Consider the following 23,283-nt stretch of genomic DNA (forward strand, 5'->3'; position numbering starts at 1 on the left):
GACTTCGGGAAACAGCAGAGAGAGCACCCCCCCATCCACATCGAAGGGACAGTGGCGGAGAAGGTGGAAAGTTTTTAGTTCCTCTGCGTACACATCACGGACAAACTGAAATGGTCCACCCACACAGACAGCGTGATGAACCTCAGGAGGCTGAAGAAATTTGGCTTGTCACCTAAAACACTCACAAACTTTTACAGATGCACAATTGAGAACATCCTGTCGGCTGTATCACTGCCTGGTACGGAAACTGCACCGCCCTCAACCGCAAGGCTCTCCGGAGGGTAGTGTGATCTGCACAACGCATCACTGGGGGCAAACTACCTGCCCTCCAGGGCACCTACACCACTCGATGTCACAGGAAGGCGAAAAAGATCATCAAAGACAACAACCACCCGAGCCACTGCCTGTTCACCCTTCTATCATCCAGAAGGCGAGGTCAGTACAGGTTCATCAAAGCTGGGACCGAGAGACTGAAAAACAGCTTCAATATCAAGGCTATCAGACTGTTAAACAGCCATCACGCTGCCAACATACAGACTCAAATCTCTGGCCACTTAAATAAATGGACTTCACAAAGGTATCACTTGTCACTTTAAATAATTTCACTTTAATAATGCCTACATATCCTACATTACTCATCTCATATGTATATACTGTATTCTATACCTTTACCTATCTTGCCTATGCTGTACGGCCATCGCACATCCATATATTTATATGTACATATTCCTATTAATCCCTTTACATTTGTGTTCATAAGCTAGTTGTTGTGAATTTGTTAGATTACTTGTTAGATATTATTGCATTGTTGGAACTAGAACCACAAGCATTTCGCTACACTCACATTAACATCTGCTAAACATGTGTATGTGACCAATAAAATTCGATTTGATTTGATTTGACATGAACTGGGAAGTGAAAGAATATTCTCAGTCGACATCCAGTCGACATCCACCATTTAACCTTATTGAGGAGAGGAGATTAAGACTATTTAGATGCACCACTGTCCCAGGCTGACATTTAAAATGGTTAAGGGTTAAGGTCACGGTTAGGTACGGGTTATGGTTAGGGTAAGAGTAAAGGTAAGGGTAGGGGTTAAGGTTCCTGAGTGGCGCAGCGGTCTAAGGCATTGCATCTCAGTGCTAGAGGCGTCACTACAGACTCTGGTTTGATTCCAGGCTGTATCACAACCGGCCGTGATTGGGAGTTCCATAGGGAGGCGCACATTTGGCCCAGCGTCGTCCTGGGATAGGGTTTGGCCAGGGTAGGCCGTCATTGTAAATAATAATTTGTTCTTAACTGACTTGCCTAGTTAAATAAAGGTTCAATAAAAACACAAAGTAAAAAACTTAGGGTTTAGAGTGTGGACCTTCCAACGATCCCGGATAGCAATGAACATAAGAATGGCTATCATTGTCTACCGCCACCTGTTGGGAGGAAACTAGAAATACAATCATTCATTGAGAACTATCTTCAATTATCTTTATCGGACTGGAGAGATTAGATGTTTATTAAAGAATATATTTTTAAATCAAGCTAACTGCAATCTATTCGTATATGGTTTTTATACGGCAATCGTTAAAGTTTTAGAAAGTTTTTGCGCACCTTTGTACGTCATCATGCTGGGAAAGCGGAAACGGAAACAACTATTTGGCACCGTGTTTGCAAATGTTCTGCTGTGAGCAACAACTTCAATTAATTAACTTATTTACTCCCTAAAATGGCTCTTGAATCAAGAATCACACAAGAAGAGATTCGAAAAATCCCTGAAAAGCCTATCGACCGAGAAAAGGTAGCTATAAGCACTTTATATTCGCTTGGTTTGTGAGAAAGCAATTCGCTAACGTAGCTAGCATTAACGAGCCTGCTGTGCTAGCAAACGCAGCTGCACTGCTTGAACTGTGCAAGTGACTCCCACTTCAAACTCAACTAATTGGTTGTAGTTCTGTAAGCGGCTATACGGGCATTTAATATTTTTTCCTGCTACCATATTTTCTAGGAGACTAGCCACGTGCCTGTCTAACCAGTTAGCTAACTGTTTGTGTGTCTATAGACTTGTCCTCTTCTGCTGCGGGTATTTACGACCAACGGTGGCAGGCATCACAGAGGGGACGAATTCGCACGAGGACAAGTCCCTTCAAGTGAGCTGCAAATCTACACATGGTAAGAATATATAGATGGTTGCCTGCACCTAGGGTCATGTGAGTAACCGAAAGTTTGCTAGATCGAATCCCCGAGCTTTCAAGGTAAAAACCTGTCGTTCTGCCCCTGAACAAGGCAGTTAACCCACTGTTGTAACAAGGCAGTTAACCTGTCATTGTAAATAAGAATGTGTTCTTAACTGACTTACCTATTTAGAAATACAAATACAAAATGTGATAGCCAGTGCTCGATTTGGACAGATAGGTGCCGGTGTTGTGCTGAAAATCTCCCCTCCGCCAGAATTCATCCCCCTCCCCTTCTAATTTAATTAATTTTGTGGCTAGAGTCAAATACTTTCTATAGAACAAACTTCGTCAGCATAGGCAACCGAAATTAATAATTAATGTGTGTTATATTAAACAAGCAATAAATATTTCCTAACAACTATGGCTGACTTATTATCCTTACACAAATACTAGTTGAATAAGACATGGGAGAGATGATGAATTTTGGCAAAGAGATTTATTTATAGACTTAATACAAAATCAGTAGCGGATTTAGGTACAAGCGACGGGCAGCCGCCCAGGGGCATCTTGCTGGGGGCGGAACGAGGTCTGGGGGCGGGCGCTGACAGGTGGGGTTCACCCAAGGGCATCTTGCTGGGGGTGGAACGAGGTCTGGGTCGGGCGCTGACAGGTGGGGTTCGCCCAGGGGCATCTTGCTGGGGGCGGAACGAGGTCTGGGGGCGGGCGCTGACAGGTGGGGTTCACCCAGGGGCATCTTGCTGGGGGCGGAACGAGGTCTGGGTCGGGCGCTGACAGGTGGGGTTCGCCCAGGGGCATCTTGCTGGGGGTGGAACGAGGTCTGGGGGCGGGCGCTGACAGGTGGGGTTCGCCCAGGGCGCCATACAAGCTAGAACCGCCACATACACTTGAAACAAATAGCCAAACGGAAAACTGCAGACATGCTTTCTGCTACTAAGGTCAGTGAAATGTAGGCTAAGCTGACAATGGTGTGAAGAGCAGAAATCTCAACTAGCAAGCAAGTCGCAGCAATGAAGAACGTGAAGGGTGGGATTCTGGCAGGGGGGAGATTTTCGGCACAACACCGATACTCATTTTGGGTGCCGGTACTGTTTATATTTAGGCGCAGGAGCGCCACAATATTGTTGAGCAAATATTCTGCAAGAAGTGCACGAACTCAAGGAGTAAAAAATGTGTTACTGGCACTCTGCTCTGCCCAAGTCGAGCACTGGTGATAGTGTTGTGTGTATTATACAGGGTACCATTGCTACATAGTTTTGATTATTGTGGTGATATGTGTCCTTCTCCTGAAGGATGGATGCCTCGCTAAAGGAGCTGACCAGCCTAGTGAAGGAGGTGTACCCTGAAGCTCGGAAGAAAGGAACACACTTTGGTTTCGCCATCGTTTATCCTGAGCCCAAAAGAAATGGCTACAGGTTAGTAGACTACTCTACGGCCCTAGCTTAAAGGTAGAGTCAGCGATATGACGTAGAGGCACAAAGTAAACAGCATTGTGGGTCAATTTCAGCAACAACTAAGAACGTTGAAGCGCAAGTCTCAACTTCTCTGCTGTTTTGGTCCCGTGGCTATCACGCTACAACAGCGTGAAGCGAACCCATTCACATCTGCAGATACTGTGTGTGACTGTGAGAGCGAAGTCTTGCATCTTGCTCATCTCAATATCTGCGGTGCTGCTTGTGGCAATGTCATTTCGTTGAGTCTACCTTCAGAGCAACTGGGCTGTTGTAGATTGAAGTCGCTCTATAATCTTGGACACAGGGTGTGCACGGTTTTGTTCCAGCCCAGTACTAACACACCAGGGTTTCTGTTTGGAAAATGTGGCTCCGGACAACGTGACCGGGAAGATTTGAAAATGTGTCCATATGGCAGAGGCTGGTGATCTCGTGTTAGTAGACATTTTTTTAAATTCAATAACTTTTTTATTTAGATTTTTATGATTAACCACTTCACAATGATTTTGAGAAACAAAAACGTTATTGAAATGAAACTGGTCCACGAAAATGAGTATCTGAAAATATAAATAGCAGGCAGAAGGTTAGAAATGGTAGGATAAATTGTTAGCTTCCCAAACTTGATACTCACGCTCTGCCTATGAAGTCTTTATAAAATAATTGCCTCCACGTTTCCATGGTTAGATTTTGCCTATAGGCTACTTTAAAGCAAGGTAAGACATGTCTCATATTAAATAAAATATTCAGGTTTCAAACAATTAAGTATTTAAAAAAAAAATGCATACTGCCTCCAGCTCACATTGTAAAGTGGTGGATGACGAGCTGATAGCTTGTTGACCTGCACTTTCATAGTGAATGGGAGGCCCGCTTCAATTACCAGTTGAGAAATAAAAGTAGTAGCTCTTTAATCGTGTACCAAAACTGTTAACATGCGTTTGCATTTAGAAATTGTGCATTGAATGGGCTGATAAACATGTTTTACTCCAGCAGTAACCAGTTGAGGAGCTGCAGGAGAAATCCCGCTTAAAATAGGCTGTGTATGCATGTTTGATACACGATGAATAACAAAAATACACACAGGACAATTTGAATTCCACAAAATTATTCAAATGAACCCATAGACTGATAAGCATGGCAGTGAAATGTATTTCCATCCACTGGTATTTCCATCAATGATTAAAAAGCAATATTTTGCAACTGGATTTTTTCTATTTTGGCTGGCAATGTTTTTATTTATTGGCTTCATTTTTTTTTTATGGCTAAAAGCTGGCATTAGCTGGCTAATGGAAACCCTGTAACACACCTGACTTAAGTAAAGTGAGACTCAGCAATATGATGTTGCCATAAGGAGCAGGACGAACCACAGGTTTTTCAGATGAGTGCAATGCAAGACGTTACACTGGCAAAAATGATCTGCGCAGGTGCACTTCACGCATCTGCAACGTGATGGTTGCAGGACCAAAACCGCGGACATATATAGTGCATTCAGAAAGTATTCAGACCACTTGACTTTTCCCACATTTTGTTACATTACAACCTTATTCTAAATTAAATTCTTTTTTTCTCCCCCTCAATTTACACACCCATAATAAAATAAATATATATAAAATAAATATATTTATTTATTTATATATATTTATTTATTTGTTTTATATATTTATTTGTTTATTTTATATTTATTTGTTTATTTGATATATATTTATTTGTTTATTATATTTATTTGTTTATTTGATATATTTTATTTATTTAATTTATTTATTATATATATATATATATATATATTTATTTATTTAATTAGAGGCCAATTTCAAGTTTTCATAACAATCGTCATTTTTGGACACCGATTATGGCCGATTACATTGCACTCCACGAGGAGACTGCGTGGCAGGCTGACTACTTGTTATGAGAGTGCAGCAAGGAGCCAAGGTAAGGTGCTAGCTAGCATTAAACTTATCTTCTAAAAACTATCTCAACATAATCACTAGTTAACTACACATGGTTTATTATATTACTAGTTTATCTAGCTTGTACTGTGTTGCATATAATCGATGCGGTGCCTGTTAATATATCATGGAATCATAGCCTACTTTGCCAAACGGGTGATGATTTAACAAGCGCATTCGTGAAAAAAGCACTGTCGTTGCACCAATGTGTACCTAACCATAAACATCAATGCCTTTCTTAAAAGCAATAGACAAGTATATATTTTTTAACCTGCCTATTTAGTTAATTTTGCCTGTTAACATGAATTTCTTTTAACAAGGGAAATTGTCACTTCTCTTGCGTTCTGTGCAACAGGGTCGGGGTATATGCAGCAGTTTGGGCCACCTGGCTCGTTGCGAACTGTGTAGACCATTTCTTCCTAACAAAGACAGCCAACTTCGCTAAACGGGGGATGATTTAACAAAAGCCATTTGTGAAAAACGCACAATTGTTGCACGAATGTACCTAACCATAAACATCAATACCTTTCTTAAAATCAATACACAGAAGTATATATTTTTAAACCTGCATATTTAGTTAAAAGAAATTAATGTTATCAGGCAATATTAACTAGGGAAATTGTGTCACTTCTCTTATGTTCATTGCACGCAGAGTCAGGGTATAGTTTGGGCCGCCTGGCTCGTTGCGAACTAATTTCCCAGAATTCTACATAATTATGACATAACATTGAAGGTTGTACAATGTAACAGCAATATTTAGACTTATGGATGCCACCCGTTAAATAAAATACGGAATGGTTCCGTATTTCACTGAAAGACTCAAAGTTTTGTTATCGAAATGATAGTTTCTGGATTTGACCATATTCATGATCCTAAGGCTCGTATTTCTGTGTATTATCATATTATAATTAAGTCTATGATTTGATAGAGCAGTCTGACTGAGCAGTGGTAGGCAGCAGCAGGCTCGTAAGCATTCATTCAAACAGCACTTTCCTGCATTTGCCAGCAGCTCTTCGCTATGCTTCAAGCATTGCGCTGTTTATGACTTCAAGCCTATCAACTCCCGAGATTAGGCTGGCAATACTAAAGTACCTATTAGAACATCCTATAGTCAAAGGTATATGAAATACAAATGGTATAGAGAGAAATAGTCCTATAATAACTACAACCTAAAACTTCTTACCTGGGAATATTGAAGACTCATGTTAAAAGGAACCACCAGCTTTCATATGTTCTGAGCAAGGAACTTAAACGTTAGCTTTTTTACATGGCACATATTGCACTTTTACTTCTCCAACACTTTGTTTTTGCATTATTTAAACCAAATTGAACATGGTTCATTATTTATTTGAGACTAAATTGATTTTATTCTTGTATTATATTAAATTAAATGTGTTCATTGTTCATTCAGTATTATTGTCATTATATACACTGCTCAAGAAAATAAAGGGAACACTTAAACAACACAATGTAACTCCAAGTCAATCACACTTCTGTGAAATCAAACTGTCCACTTAGGAAGCAACACTGATTGACAATAAATTTCACATGCTGTTGTGCAAATGGAATAGACAACATGTGGAAATTATAGGCAATTAGCAAGACACCCCCAATAATGGTTCTGCAGGTGGGGACCACAGACCACTTCTCAGTTCCTATGCTTCCTGGCTGATGTTTTGGTCACTTTTGAATGCTGGCGGTGCTTTCACTCTAGTGGTAGCATGAGACGGAGTCTACAACCCACACAAGTGGCTCAGGTAGTGCAGCTCATCCAGGATGGCACATCAAATGCGGGCTGTGGCAAGAAGGTTTGCTGTGTCTCAGCGTAGTGTCCAGAGCATGGAGGCGCTACCAGGAGACAAGCCAGTACATCAGGAGATGTGGAGGAGGCCGTAGGAGGGCAACAACCCAGCAGCAGGACCGCTACCTCCGCCTTTTTGCAAGGAGGAGCAGGAGAAGCACTGCCAGAGCCCTGCAAAATGACCTCCAGCAGGCCACAAATGTGCATGTGTCTGCTCAAACGGTCAGAAACAGACTCCATGAGGGTGGTATGAGGGCCCGACGTCCACAGGTGGGGATTGTGCTTACAGCCCAACACCGTGCAGGACATTTGGCATTTACCAGAGAACACCAAGATTGGCAAATTCGCCACTGGCGCCCTGTGCTCTTCACAGATGAAAGCAGGTTCACACTGAGCACGTGACAGACGTAACAGAGTCTGGAGATGCCGTGGAGAACGTTCTGCTGCCTGCAACATCCTCCAGCATGACCGGTTTGGCGGTGGGTCAGTCATGGTGTGGGGTGGCATTTCTATGGGGGGCCGCACAGCCCTCCATGTGCTCGCCAGAGGTAGCCTCACTGCCATTAGGTACCGAGATGAGATCCTCAAGCCCCTTGTGAGACCATATTCTGGTGCGGTTGGCCCTGGGTTCCTCCTGGGTTCCTCCTAATGCAAGACAATGCTAGACCTCATGTGGCTGGAGTGTGTCAGCAGTTCCTGCAAGAGGAAGGCATTGATGCTATGGACTGGCCCGCTTGTTCCCCAGACCTGAATCCAATTGAGCAAATCTGGGACATCATGTCTCGCTCCATCCACCAATGCCACGTTGCCCCACAGACTGTCCAGGAGTTGGCGGATGCTTTAGTCCAGGTCTGTGCAGAGATCCCTCAGGAGACCATCCGCCACCTCATCAGGAGCATGCCCAGGCGTTGTAGGGAGGTCATACAGGCACGTGGAGGCCACACACACTACTGAGCCTCATTTTGACTTGTTTTAAGGACATTACATCAAAGTTGGATCAGCCTGTAGTGTGGTTTTCCACTTTAATTTTGAGTGGGACTCCAATTCCAGACCTCCATGGGTTCATAAATTGGATTTCCATTGATTATTTTTGTGTGATTTTGTTGTCAGCACATTCAACTATGTAAAGAAAAAAGTATTTAATAAGATTATTTCTTTCATTCAGATCTAGGATGTGTTGTTTAAGTGTTCCCTTTATTTTTTTGAGATATATATATATATATAAAAATCGGCCGATTAATCGGCCGCTGCTTTTTTTTGGTCCTCGAATAATGGCTATCGGCGTTGAATAATCATAATCGGTCAGCCATATATATATATATATATATGTGTATTCAGACCCTTTACTCAGTACTTTGTTGAAGCACCTTTGGCAGTGATTACAGCATCAAGTCTTCTTGGGTATGATGCTACAACCTTGGCACACCTGCATTTGGGGAGTTTCTCCCATTCTTCTCTGCAGATCCTGTGTCAGGTTGGATGGGGAGTGTCACCGCACAGCTATTTTCATGTTTCTCCAGACATGTTTGATCGGGTTCAAGTCTGGAATCTGGCTGGGCCACTCAAGGACATTTGGAAACTTGTCCCGAAGTCACTCCTGTGTTTTCTTGGCTGTGTGCTGAGGGTCGTTGTCCTGTTGGAAGGTGAACCTTTGCCCAAGTCTGAGGTCCTGAGCGCTCTGGAGCAGGTTTTCATCAAGGATCGCTCTGTACTTTACTCTGTTAATCTTTCCCTCGATCCTGACTAGTCTCCCAGTCCCTGCCGCTGAAAAACATCCCCACAGGATGATGATGCCACCATCATGCTTCACCGTAGGGATGGTGCCAGGTTTCCTTCAGATGTGAGGCTTGGCATTCAGGCCAAAGAGTTCAATCTTGGTTTCATCAGACAAGAGAATCTTGTTTCTCATGGTCTGAGAGTCCTTTAGGTGCCTTTTGGCAAACTCCAAGTGGACTGTCATGTTCTTTTTACTGAGTGGCGGCTTCCGTCTGGCCACTCTACCATAAAGGCCTGATTGGTGGAGTGCTGCAGAGATGGTTGTTTTTCTGGAAGGTTCTCTGATCTCCACAGAGTAACTCTGGAGCTCTGTTGTTGACCATCAGGTTTTTGGTCACCTCCCTAACCAAGGCCCTTCTCCCCTGATTGCTCAGTTTGGCCGGGCGGCCAGCTCTAGGAATAGTCTTGGAAGAAGTTTGGAGCCACCATTTAAGAATGATGGAGGCCACTGTGTTCTTGAAGCCCTTCAATGCTGCAGAAATGTTTTGGCACCCTTCCCCAGATCTGTGCCTCGACTTAAACCTGTCTCAGAGCTCTACAGACAATTCCTTTAACCTCATGGCTTGGTTTTCGCTCTGACATGCACTGTCAACTGCAGGACCTTAAATAGACAGGTGTGTGTGCCTTTCCAAATCATGTCCAATCAATTGAATTTACCACAGGTAGACCCCTATCAAGTTGTAGAAACATCTCAAGGATGATCAATAGGAACAGGATGCACCTGAGCTCAATTTCGAGGCTCATAGCAAAGGGTCTGAATACTTATGTAAATAAGGTATTTCTGTTTTTAAATGTATTTTTTAATCATTTAGGAAAAATGTCAAACTGTTTTTGCTTTCTCATGATGTGGATTGAGGAGGAAAACAATTAAATTAATCAATTTTAGGTTAAGGCTTTAAAGTAACAAAATGTGGGGAATGTCAAGGCGTCTGAATACTTTCCGAATGCTCTGTAGTTGTTGCGTATGTCGGCCTGACATTGCTGTTTGCTTTGTGCATTGCTGACTCTACCTTAAATCAAGAGCTTGGTGGTAAGTGGATATGGTAAATCGGCTGTGTTAGTGTTAGCCTTTTTAAAAGTATTTGAACATGGCCTCAGTTTGATTGGATGATGTCATTATGAATACTGTTGTCTCACCCACGGTCTCTATGGTTACAGAGTGAAAGACATCGGCAACACTGTGTCAGGCAGGAAGGGGGAAAATGACTCCATGACGCTACAGTCACAGCGCTTCCAGATAGGAGACTACCTGGACATAGCCATCACACCACCCAACAGAGCCCCCCCACTTAACCCACGCATGGGCATGGGGAGGCCCTTCTGAACATAAGAATATCACAAAACCCAAACCCACCTCTAAACATACATAAAGCCTTTCTGATCACACTGACTCTTACCATCTCTCAGGAGACTACCGTGACTTTCAATAGGGCCATCCTTCAGATTTTACTGTCCCCCACGTACATGCTTTTTTTTGGGCCTTTTTGTCTTCTGATAGATCATATTTATCAGACATGTATGTTACTTTTTTACCCTTTTGTCTCCCATCTTGGATAATGTGAAATAAAGTTGCCGTCTTACAATAAAACATTTTCTGTCATTCCTTTTTCTAACAATGCCATCAGAAAGAGGGTTTGTGTAATGCCTAGTCTGGTATAGTTAGGGTTGTTGCAATGTCATAATGGTTCCTATAGGGGGCAGCATTAATACACAAATACTGGTAACCCAGTCTAGACCCCTTCCCACTAGAACAGAGGAAGCCATCTGGGGCCTTGTGTTTCCTTTCATCCCACCTCATGTTTCCAAAGGCTTCTCTTAAAAAATAAACATTCTTTCATCCCTAATGTACTATTTAATTTTTTTTTTTTTTTTAGTTTCCGCCTTGTGAAGAGTGATGTAATAAAGCTGTTGGCATGGTGATTACTAGACCCCTTATTTCTGGAATCCAGTAGTAATGAGGATGGAACATCAGGGCTGGCGAGCGCATCACAGATGTGATGGATCCCTGTGGTCCTGCAGAACCAAACCTGTACTGTCATCTAGGCCAGGGAACCCCTCTGCCGTCTGGCCTGGATCCAGTTATTGAATCTGATGTTTTATATTGATGAATGTCTCTTATACTTCACTTAGGAGAGACCTTATAGACAATATATCAGTTGCCAGTAATTCTAATTGTTCTACATCTATGATCGACTCTACCAATAAGGATAGCCATTTTAATGTTCTGGGCCCATAGCTACAAAGCGTCTCAGGGTAGGAGTGCTGATCTAGGATCAGTTTGGCCTTTTAGATCATAATTAAAATATGGACAGATCCTAGATCAGCACTGCTACTCTGAATTGCTTTGTGGACATGGAACCAGGTCTTGATTTTTTTTCTTCACTTGACAAAATTCTGATGTAGCTTAAAAAAGGATTGTATAAACAAAGTGACAATGACTTTCTTTCTAATCGAATAAGCCTCAGTGAGTTTGAAGACTTGTTTTGAAACCTGTTCCTGTCTCTGCATTCTAAGGTCTGCGTTGATTGATAATGCATCACTGCTAATGTTGGCAGTCATTAATTTACATTAGACACTGCTATCATTGGATGCAGCAGACTGAGAAAAGGTTATGACACCATTGAGGATTTTATTAGAGATGAATATTTGCACATATTAAATAACAATCAAGTATGACATCAAAACATGGCCATATAGGGTGTTTACAGCTGTGTCCCCTGAGGGACAATAATATTTTTCTTATCTTACATCTCTCATATCTGCATAAGGCATCCCAATTTGTTTGTGGTGGTTATTGTCAACATTGTCTAATTATGTGGCAATACATGGCTTGCAGTATAAGTTGATGCATATTTCCTGAAAAAGACATTCATCTGAGGCTCAGCGGTTTTGATGTGACTACCCCATTTCATTCCTCCAATGGTTTCTATAGGGAACAAACACAATTAAAACAGTGACATGCTGACCACCGAATCACCCACAGTCAGGTGCGTTGTAGTATAATGCTTCTAGGTTAGGCTAATTTACAGCGTCGTTGATCTATTGATTCTCAGATATACCGGAACAACCTCGGAATAGGTTGTCATGTCAGATCAGTGCTCCAGTCACTGGGGTTATTGAGCCAACTATATACTGTAATAGCATAATGGGTATTGTGTGTCTGAAATGAGAAGAGACATCACAGAGAATAACACAACAGACTGACGCTTCAGTGGCAATTTGCTTTAATGACAACGGACATTTGAATCAGAGGAGCAAACCATTTTTCATCAGAGCAAATATCGGCTGAGTTATTCCACCTGAGCTACGCAGAGAGGCCACGGTGGGTATTCAGAGTAAATAGGAAGAGATGTAAAGACAAGCCCATGTTTTAGGGAGAGAGCGTTTTCTCTCTGTCTGCCTGCACGCCCTCCCGGTTCATTCATTCAACACGCTGCTGTCAGACGGGTGTGTGAGGGGGGGGGGAAACCTGTTTATTCTCCGAGAGCAATCGCTGGGTTTATTTATAGTTGGCCCCCAACTGGGTGTGTGGCACTTGGAGAAATTGCCAATTAAGGAGCAAGCACACCAATGATTGCGGGACTGCATCGGTGAGACAGACACAGCTGTGACAATGGACAGGATGGATAGAAAGGAGTAGAACATGAATGAAGAAATGAAGCAGCACTCACACACCCAAGTCCCTTTGCCAATGAAATGAATGGTTTTAATATCAGTGAGTATCCTAGATTGGATTAGAATTGCAGATTATATGACATGATATTAACAGGCATGTGCACTCTTGATTCAGCCACATCCATCATATTATACATGCAACAGTGTGCTCACGCCAAGAAGTTTGTGTGTGTGTTACCTTTCTATCTCAGCCCAGTAACCACCCAGTCATAGCTGAGCACTGTCCAACGTGCTAATTGAGATGAATAGTTATTTCCCTGTGTGCGGTGGTGCTACCAGTCCAGTAGGTCTGGGCCACTCTACAGAGTTATCGACAGAGTTTGGCTTGCCTTTGGCCATTATTGTTTTCAACCAAAAACCCTTGTTGAAATCAAAATGGACAAAATCTAATACAATGTCTTTAAACATTATTATGACGTACACTAAGTATACAAAATATTAAAGATGCACTATGCAGAAATCGCTCCGGCATTTCCTTGTTGCTAAAATTTGAATAGTTCGCCTAATTTCAGTTTGTGTGACAAAACAAGCAAGAATAGTGTAGATAATCATTATAACACCAAAACCGCTGTGAAATATCTTTCCCATAACCATGAATATAGTATTTTCAGCTATTTGAAGCTGGTGTATAAAAACAAAAGTAAAAGACACAAACACAAAACTTAAGAATGGGAAGCATAGAAATAGTGCACATAGAACAGATACACCGCTTCTTAGACTTGCTTTCAATGACAATGACAGATCTATAACACAAAAAGTTACATATTGCAGCTTTAAGAGCACCTTCCTAATATTGAGTTGTCCAGACCTGTGCCTGGGTGCATCTTCTACTGGCAGCCTCTTCAGCCACCCACTCTGGTCTGAGTCACAGACCATAGCATCAGCCTGGCAAGACGACCTTGAACTTACCCTGGAGGCTCATGGGACAGGGGCCAGTGTGTGTGTCCGATACGGACGGCTGACATTAAATGGCATTTCTGGCAGCAGGTGTGTTTGAAGGAAACCTATTAAGAAAGAGACTCACCCCCATCTCTCTCTCTCTCTCTCTCTCTCTCTCTCTATCATCTATCTCCCTCTCTCTATCTCTCTCTCTCTATCATCTATCTCACTCTCTCTCTCTCCCTCTCTCTCTCTCTCTCTCTCTCTCTCTCTCTTTCTTTTACTTCCCCTTCTCTCTCTCAACCTATCTATTTATGTTTCTATCTCTTTACAGTGCATTCAGAAAGTACTCAGACCCCTTGACTTTTTCCACATTTTGTTACATTACAGCCTTATTGTAAAATGGATTAAATAAAAATCTACACACAATACCCCATAATGACAAAGTGAAAACTGTTTTTTAGAACTTTTTGCAAATACAAAAATACCTTATTTACGTAAGTAAGTATTCAGACCCTTTGCTATGAGACTCGAAATTGAGCTCAGGTGCATCCTGTTTCCATTGATCATCCTTGAGATGTTTCTACTACTTGATTGGAGTCCACCTGTGGTAAATTCAATTGATTGGACATGATTTGGAAAGACACACCTGTCTATATAAGGTCCCACAGTTGACAGTGCATGTCAGAGCGAAAACCAAGCCATGAGGTTGCAGGAAATATCTGTAGAGCTCCGAGACAGGATTTTGTAGAGGCACAGATCTGGGGAAGAGTACCAAAAAAGGTCTGCAGCGTTGAAGGTTCCCAAGAGCACAGTGGCCTGTGTTTCCATCATTCTTTAATTGAAAAAGTTTGGAACCACCAAGACTCTCCTAGACCTGGCCGCCCGGCCAAACTGAGCAATCGGGGGAGAAGGGCCTTGGTCAGGGAGGTGACCAAGAACCTGATGGTCACTCTGACAGAGCTCTAGACTTCCTCTGTGGAGATGGGAGAAAATTCCAGAAGGAAAAACATCTCTGCAGCACTCCACCAATCAGGCCTTGATGGTAGAGTGTCCAGACGGAAGCCACTCCTCAGTAAAAGGTAAATGACAGCCCCCTTGGAGTTTGCCAAAAGGCACCTAAAGACTCTGAGACCATGAGAAACAAGACTTTCTGGTCTGATGAAACCAAGATTGAACTCTTTGGCCTGAATGCCAAGCGTCACGTCTGGAGGAAACCTGGCACCATCCCTACGGGGAAGCATGGTGTTGGCAGCATCATGCTGTGGGGATGTTTTTCAGCAGCAGGGACTGGGAGACTAGTCAGGATCGAGGGAAAGATTAACAGAGCAAAGTACGGAGAGATCCTTGATGAAAACCTGCTCCAGAGCGCTCAGGACCTCAGACTGGGGCTTAGGTTCACCTTCCAACAGGACAACGACCCCAAGCACACAGCCAAGACAACGCAGGAGTGGCTTCGGGACAAGTTTCTGAATGTCCTTGAGATGTCCAACCAGAGCCCGGACTTAAACCTGATCGAACATCTCTGGAGAGACCTGAAAATAGCTGTGCAGCGACGCTCCCCATCCAACCTGACAGAGCTTGAGAGGATCTGCAGAGAAGAATGGGAGAAACTCCCCAAATACAGGTGTTCCAAGCTTGTAGCGTCATACCCAAGAAGACTTGAGGCTGTAATCGCTGCCAAAGGTGCTTCAACAAAGTACTGAGTAAAGGGTCTGAATACTTGTAAATGTAAATGTGATCTTTATTTATTTTTTGCAAAAATGTCTCAAAACCTGTTTTTGCTTTGTCATTATGGGGTATTGTGATGTCATTATGGGGTATTGTGATGTCATTAAGGAGTATTGTGATGTCATTATGGGGTATTGTTTGTAGATTGATGAGGGAAAAAAACTATTAAATTAATTTTAAAATATGGCTGTAACGTAACAAAATGTGGAAAAAGTCAAGTGATCTGAATACTTTCCGAATGCTCTGTATATGTTCAGAGAATATTAGCTGCCTTATTGACTAAGTAGCATCGCGTTTTAATTCATTAACTGCATTGATGAGAATTTTTATTCTCCAGCCTCAATGTTTTTCCAAACTAAGAGGTTTGTATTGGGAACACATTATCAGATGGCAGGAGGTAAAAAGCCCCAGGGCTACATGTTTGGCGCCTCTGCTCTAGCATGTGCGTGTGTGTGTGTACGTGTGTGTGCGTGTGTGTGTGTGTGGTGTTGGCATGCGTGTTCGTGCGAGCGGTCTATGTGTGTGGCTACAATAGGCTCTCAGCAGAGGTCAATGGGATGTGAACTGTGATTGACAGGTTGTGGAAAGAGGGATGTCAGGCAGGTAATAGAAAAGGCAGAGTGACAGAGCTCTTTCTCTCTCTATTATTCCCTCTCCTTTCCTTTGATGGTACAGCTGTGAAGGACAGCGCACCTCTTGAGACTGCAGGCGCTGACCCTTTTTTCTGTATCTTTAGTTTAACAACCATCCAATAGTTATATACCAACCCTCTATATACAAACCCTCTATATACCAACCCTCTATATACCAACCCTCTATATACCAACCCTCTATATAGCAACCCTCTATATAGCAACCCTCTATATAGCAACCCTCTATATACCAATCCTCTATATACCAACCCTCTATATACAAACCCTCTATATACAAACCCTCTATATACCAACCCTCTATATACCAACCCTCTATATACAAACCCTCTATATACAAACCATTTCTGTAGAGTGCAAATCCTCAGCAACGAAGACAGAACAACCACAACACACACAACAACACTGATTCAAATAGATACCCACTCTCCTTGCATTTGGATTTTATGCGTTATGTGTCAAATTTGAGAGTTAATGATTTGGTTATAATTCATTATAGCTTCATGTCCTAGCTCAAATATCGTCTGCAACCCCTCATCTCTCTCTCTCTCTCTCTCTCTCTCTCTCTCTCTCTCTCTCTCTTTCTCTCTCTCTCTCTCTCTCCCTCCCTCTCCCCCTCTGCCTCATTAGATAATCTACAGTGCCTTCAGAAAGTATTCACCCCCCTTTACTTTTTCCACATTTTGTTGTGTTACAGCCGGAATAAAACTGGCCTACACACAGTACCCCATAATGTCAAAGTGGAATTATGTTTTTCATGTTTAAAAAAATAATAAAAAATGGAAAGCTGAAATGTCTTGAGTCAATAAGTATTCAACCCCTTTGTTTTGGCAAACCTAAATAAGTTCAGGAGTAGAAATGGGCTTAACAAGTCCCATAATAAGTTGCATGGACTATGTGTGCTATAATAGTGTTTAACATGATTTTTGACTACCTCATCTCTATACCCCACACATACAGTTGTCAGTAAGGTCGCTCAGTTGAACAGATTCAACCACAAAAACCAGGGAGGTTTTCCAATGCCTCGCAAAGAAGGGCACTTATTGGTAAAAAAATAAGGGAAAAAAAGCTGACATTGATATCCCTTTGCGCATGGTGAAGTTGTTAACTAGTCACTTCAAAGATACCGGTGTCCTTCCTAACTCAGTTGCCGGAGAGGATGGAAACAGCTCAGGGATTTCACAGGCCAATGGTGACTTTAAAACAGTTACAGAGTTTAATGTCTGTGATAGGAGAAAACTGAGGATGGATCAATAACATTGTAGTTACTCCACAATACTAACCTAATTGACAGAGTGAAAAGAAGGAAGCCTGTACAGAATACAAATATTCCAAAACATGCATCCTGTTTGCAATAAGGCACTAAAGTTAAACTGCAAAAAATGTGGCAAAGAAATTAACTTGACAACCAACCAACTTGACAGAGATTGAAGAATTAAAAAAATTATAATGTGCAAATATTGTACAATCCTGGTGTACAAAGCTCTTAGAGACTTACCCAGAAAGTCTCACAGCTGTAATCGCTGCATAAATGTGATTCTAACATGTATTGACTCAGGGGTGTGAATACTTATGTAAATGAGATTCTTCTGTATTTCATTTTCAATAAATTAGCAAAGATTTCTGAAAACATGTTTTCACTTTGTCATTATGGGGTATTGTGTGTAGATGGGTGAGAGAAAAAAACTATTTAATCCATTTTGAATTCAGGCTGTAACACAACAAAATGTGGATAAGTCAAGGGGTATGAATACTTTCTGAAGGCACTGTATGTTAACGACCGTCTCGTTAAGGGCAAAACAGATTTATTGTACATTTGCATTTCCTCGCGTGTCAATTATGTTAATTAGACCGCTGACAGTAATGTGCTTATTCTGGAGGATGTACAGGGAGCTTACCTTCAGCTGAAATGAGTCTGGGGCTTCTCAAGCCCTTAATTGGAGCAATCTGGTATGCTAATGCTGGGCTTGTACAAAAGCCTGCACACCCTGTATCTCTCCAGGCCTGGTTTTAAAGAGTTCTGTTTCTGAATGGAGTTTACCACAGGTTCAGATGGAGGCCATGGTTAGAGGGCAGTGGCTAGGAGACATACAGGAATGCTGACTGTCCATTTACAATGAGCTCACGGCCCACTGTAATACAGCCCCATAGAGATCCTATTCAATTCCTAATTCTATGTACATCCCCTCCTGTTACGCTAGTCATAGTAGCTAGGTTTCCATCCAAGTGGCTACAGATTTTCATGCAAATATTCTAAAATCTGCATAAAAACAATGTGTTTCCATCAGACTGACTTGTTGCGGATAAAAGCCTGTGCGTGATGACGTAGTGCACATAAAAATAACTTTTGCACTACGTTCCCATGTTTCGAATAGTTAACTGGATTTCCATCACCATTTTTACTCTACCAATGGTTTTGTCACAAAAACTGTTGCAATAAATAGCAAACTTGCACAATCTGGGTTTTTTTGCGCATGCTCTCTGGACTTTGCTGATAAATGAGAAATATGGATAAGAGTAAAATCATTAGATTTTATTTGATAATTGGCAGCCAAGTACCAATCATCATGTCACCAGCATTCAAATAATAGTCTACCTTCGATGTTTAGCCTATGGGCAATGTGCCTGATCACTGTGCACTTAACCCCCATGTGAGGTTCATCATAACTTATTGAATCTGCTATAAACTTCTGATGCTTTTCCATGTCGTGGTGGTTCGCCCATATCATCGTGTGACTCCAAGTTTACTTCCATATGATGTTTATTGTATGAATATTTGTGCATAAAGGCATTTCTACCGCCATTTCTCCCATATTTAATTTGACCGACAAAAAAAGATCCCACCATGTCCAACGAGCAAATTGTCTGTCGACATTTCTGAAATTATACCGACATTTCCTGTTTCTGTAAGTCCTGTCGCGACTATCAGCCTCGCTCAAGGTCTGGAGAATACCCTGCCCTGATCAGACAGCATGGGTTGACTACCCGCTCTAGGGGATGAAGAGACCATGGTCTTTTGCTGTGTGGTTTTCCTTGTGGTGTTACTATACAGGCTTTTTCTGTGGATGGCTAGGTAGTCAAGACCCCACGAAGAGGCTGGGTCACATCACATACGCACACACCGTGTCCTTTGGGCTGTGCTGCCAGTCGTAGCACCACAGGGAGAACTGTCTGAGGTCTGGAAGCTATAAATGCTGAGAGAGAGCGAGAGAGCGAGAGAGAGAGAGAGCGAGAGAGAGAGAGAGCGAGAGAGAGAGAGAGAGAGAGCGAGAGAGAGAGAGAATTTGAATCTGTCTCAGGATGGATGCCTGAGCTTTTATGATAGAGTCCATACTTCCTCCAACCCCTTCGTTCAAAATTACATTACATTACATTTAAGTCATTTAGCAGACGCTCTTATCCAGAGCGACTTACAAAATGGTGCATTCACCTTATGATATCCAGTGGAACAACCACTTTACAATAGTGCATCTAAATATTTTAAGGGGGGGGGTTAGAAGGATTACTTTATCCTATCCTAGGTATTCCTTAAAGAGGTGGGGTTTCAGGTGTCTCCGGAAGGTGGTGATTGACTCCGCTGTCCTGGCGTCGTGAGGGAGCTTGTTCCACCATTGGGGTGCCAGAGCAGCGAACAGTTTTGACTGGGCTGAGCGTGAACTGTGCTTCCTCAGAGGTAGGGGGGCCAGCAGGCCAGTGGTGGATGAACGCAGTGCCCTTGTTTGGGTGTAGGGCCTGATCAGAGCCTGAAGGTATGGAGGTGCCGTTCCCTTCACAGCTCCGTAGGCAATCACCATGGTCTTGTAGCGGATGCGAGCTTCAACTGGAAGCCAGTGGAGAGAGCGGAGGAGCGGGGTGACGTGAGAGAACTTGGGAAGGTTGAACACCAGACGGGCTGCGGCGTTCTGGATGAGTTGTAGGGGTTTAATGGCACAGGCAGGGAGCCCAGCCAACAGCGAGTTGCAGTAATCCAGACGGGAGATGACAAGTGCCTGGATTAGGACCTGCGTCGCTTCCTGTGTGAGGCAGGGTCGTACTCTGCGAATGTTGTGGAGCATGAACCTACAGGATCGGGTCACCGCCTTGATGTTTGTGGAGAACGACAGGGTGTTGTCCAGGATCACGCCAAGGTTCTTAGCACTCTGGGAGGAGGACACAAGGGAGTTGTCAACCGTGATGGCGAGATCATGGAACGGGCAGTCCTTCCCCGGGAGGAAGAGCAGCTCCGTCTTGCCGAGGTTCAGCTTGAGCTGGTGATCCGTCATCCACACTGATATGTCTGACAGACATGCAGAGATGCGATTCGCCGCCTGGTTATCAGAAGGGGGAAAGGAGAAGATTAATTGTGTGTCGTCTGCATAGCAATGATAGGAGAGACCATGTGAGGATATGACAGAGCCAAGTGACTTGGTGTATAGCGAGAATAGGAGAGGGCCTAGAACAGAGCCCTGGGGGACACCAGTGGTGAGAGCGCATGGTGCGGAGACAGATTCTCGCCACGCCACCTGGTAGGAGCGACCTGTCAGGTAGGACGCAATCCAAGCGTGGGCCGCGCCGGAGATGCCCAACTCGGAGAGGGTGGAGAGGAGAATCTGATGGTTCACAGTATCAAAGGCAGCAGATAGGTCTAGAAGTATGAGAGCAGAGGAGAGAGAGTTAGCTTTAGCAGTGCGGAGAGCCTCCGTGACACAGAGAAGAGCAGTCTCAGTTGAATGACCAGTCTTGAAACCTGACTGATTTGGATCAAGAAGGTCATTCTGAGAGAGATAGCAGGAGAGCTGGCCAAGGACGGCACGTTCAAGAGTTTTGGAGAGAAAAGAAAGAAGGGATACTGGTCTGTAGTTGTTGACATCGGAGGGATCGAGTGTAGGTTTTTTCAGAAGGGGTGCAACTCTCGCTCTCTTGAAGACGGAAGGGACATAGCCAGCGGTCAAGGATGAGTTGATGAGCGAGGTGAGGAAGGGGAGAAGGTCTCCGGAAATGGTCTGGAGAAGAGAGGAGGGGATAGGGTCAAGTGGGCAGGTTGTTGGGCGGCCGGCCGTCACAAGACGCGAGATTTCCTCTGGAGAGAGAGGGGAGAAAGAGGTCAAAGCACAGGGTAGGGCAGTGTGAGCAGGACCAGCGGTGTCGTTTGACTTAGCAAACGAGGATCGGATATCGTCAAACTTCTTTTCAAAATGGTTGACGAAGTCATCCGCAGAGAGGGAGGAGGGGAGGGGAGGGGGAGGAGGATTCAGGAGGGAGGAGAAGGTAGCAAAGAGCTTCCTAGGGTTAGAGGCAGATGCTTGGAATTTAGAGTGGTAGAAAGTGGCTTTAGCAGCAGAGACAGAAGAGGAGAATGTAGAGAGGAGTGAGTGAAAGGATGCCAGGTCCGCAGGGAGGCGAGTTTTCCTCCATTTCCGCTCGGCTGCCCGGAGCCCTGTTCTGTGAGCTCGTAGTGAGTCGTCGAGCCACGGAGCAGGAGGGGAGGACCGAGCCGGCCTGGAGGATAGGGGACAGAGAAAATCAAAGGATGCAGAAAGGGAGGAGAGGAGGGTTGAGGAGGCAGAATCAGGAGATAGGTTGGAGAAGGTTTGAGCAGAGGGAAGAGATGATAGGATGGAAGAGGAGAGAGTAGCGGGAGAGAGAGAGCGAAGGTTGGGACGGCGCAATACCATCCGAGTAGGGGCAGAGTGAGAAGTGTTGGATGAGAGCAAGAGGGAAAAGGATACAAGGTAGTGGTCGGAGATTTGGCGGGGAGTTGCAATGAGATTAGTGGAAGAACAGCATCTAGTAAAGATGAGGTCAAGCGTATTGCCTGCCTTGTGAGTAGGGGGGGGAAGGTGAGAGGGTGAGGTCAAAAGAGGAGAGGAGTGGAAAGAAGGAGGCAGAGAGGAATGAGTCAAAGGTAGACGTGGGGAGGTTAAAGTCACCCAGAACTGTGAGAGGTGAGCCATCCTCAGGAAAGGAACTTATCAAGGCGTCAAGCTCATTGATGAACTCTCCAAGGGAACCTGGAGGGCGATAAATGATAAGGATGTTAAGCTTGAAAGGGCTGGTAACTGTGACAGCATGGAATTCAAATGAGGAGATAGACAGATGGGTCAGGGGAGAAAGAGAGAATGTCCACTTGGGAGAGATGAGGATTCCAGTGCCACCACCCCGCTGGCTCGATGCTCTAGGGGTATGCGAGAACACGTGGGCAGACGAAGAGAGAGCAGTAGGAGTAGCAGTGTTATCTGTGGTAATCCATGTTTCCGTCAGCGCCAGGAAGTCTAGGGACTGGAGGGTAGCATAGGCTGAGATGAACTCAGCCTTGTTGGCTGCAGACCGGCAGTTCCAGAGGCTGCCGGAGACCTGGAACTCCACGTGGGTCGTGCGCGCTGGGACCACCAGGTTGGAGTGGCAGCGGCCACGCGGTGTGAAGCGTTTGTATGGCCTGTGCAGAGAGGAGAGAACAGGGATAGACAGACACATAGTTGACAAGCTACAGAAGTGTTGTTTCTTGTATTATTGTCTCCTGTGTCTTTAGAGAACTGTTTCACTTTGATATCCTTTTTCTTCTGTCCTGATTTTCTCTTTCTTTTCTTCTGTTAACTAGATATTCTTTGTTGTTCTTCGTTAGCTAGCTAGCTTCTTCCAAAAGAGTCCCTAGCAACTGCTTAGCAACTGGTAAACAATTCAGCTAGCTAAGATAACTACAATTTTATGAAAAAAAGTTATTTTTCAAAAGCCTATCTTCTTTGTTTGTTGCTTGTTTTTTCTCCTATTCAGTCTTGCAGTTTTCTTTTGCTTTTTTCCGATGTACTTCACTCTAAAAACCATGTAAATTTCAATATTTGTAGGAGCTCATTTTTCAGCTGCTGCTGCTCAAATTGGAGTTCCGGAACACGAATGGCGGAAACATACAGTAATCACTACCATCACTGCAGTGGCCATGAAGCCTTGGTGAGGAAGCCATTTCTCAGCCATCCCTAACAAGATTTTACTTAATTTTAAGAGTTAATTTAATAACATTATTTCATTGTGAAAGTACATTTTCTATTTAACTTTTGATCATTTAAAAATATATACGTATTTCTGTGTTACGACTTCCGCCGAAGTCGGTCCCTCTCCTTGTACGGGCTGCGTTCGGCGGTCGACGTCACCGGCTTTCTAGCCATCGCCGATCCACTTTTCATTTTCCATTTGTTTTGTCTTTGTTTTCTACACACC

The 23,283-nt window shown here is 43.6% G+C and overlaps 1 protein-coding gene across 1 annotated transcript; it reads left to right on the forward strand.

The window, feature by feature from the left end:
- The first annotated feature begins 1,610 nt into the window (after nt 1-1,610).
- On the forward strand, nt 1,611-10,745 carry LOC106575588 (histone deacetylase complex subunit SAP18). The gene is made up of 4 exons (XM_014152186.2): nt 1,611-1,792; nt 2,054-2,163; nt 3,479-3,601; nt 10,316-10,745. Exons 1-4 carry the CDS (start codon nt 1,721-1,723, stop codon nt 10,479-10,481), a joined length of 471 nt encoding a protein of 156 aa, XP_014007661.1. The 5' UTR covers nt 1,611-1,720; the 3' UTR covers nt 10,482-10,745.
- The last annotated feature ends 12,538 nt before the right edge of the window (nt 10,746-23,283 follow it).

The sequence above is a fragment of the Salmo salar genome, chromosome ssa16 (assembly GCF_905237065.1).
Source record: "Salmo salar chromosome ssa16, Ssal_v3.1, whole genome shotgun sequence".
NCBI lineage: Eukaryota > Metazoa > Chordata > Actinopteri > Salmoniformes > Salmonidae > Salmo > Salmo salar.

Excerpts from the sequence above, each read along its gene's own strand:
- LOC106575588 (XM_014152186.2), top strand. The coding sequence starts at position 1,721 with ATGGCTCTTGAATCAAGAATCACACAAGAAGAGATTCGAAAAATCCCT. Across the intron at positions 2,164-3,478 it reads GAGCTGCAAATCTACACATG|GATGGATGCCTCGCTAAAGG; the intron begins GTAAGAATATAT and ends CTTCTCCTGAAG. Across the intron at positions 3,602-10,315 it reads CCCAAAAGAAATGGCTACAG|AGTGAAAGACATCGGCAACA; the intron begins GTTAGTAGACTA and ends CTATGGTTACAG.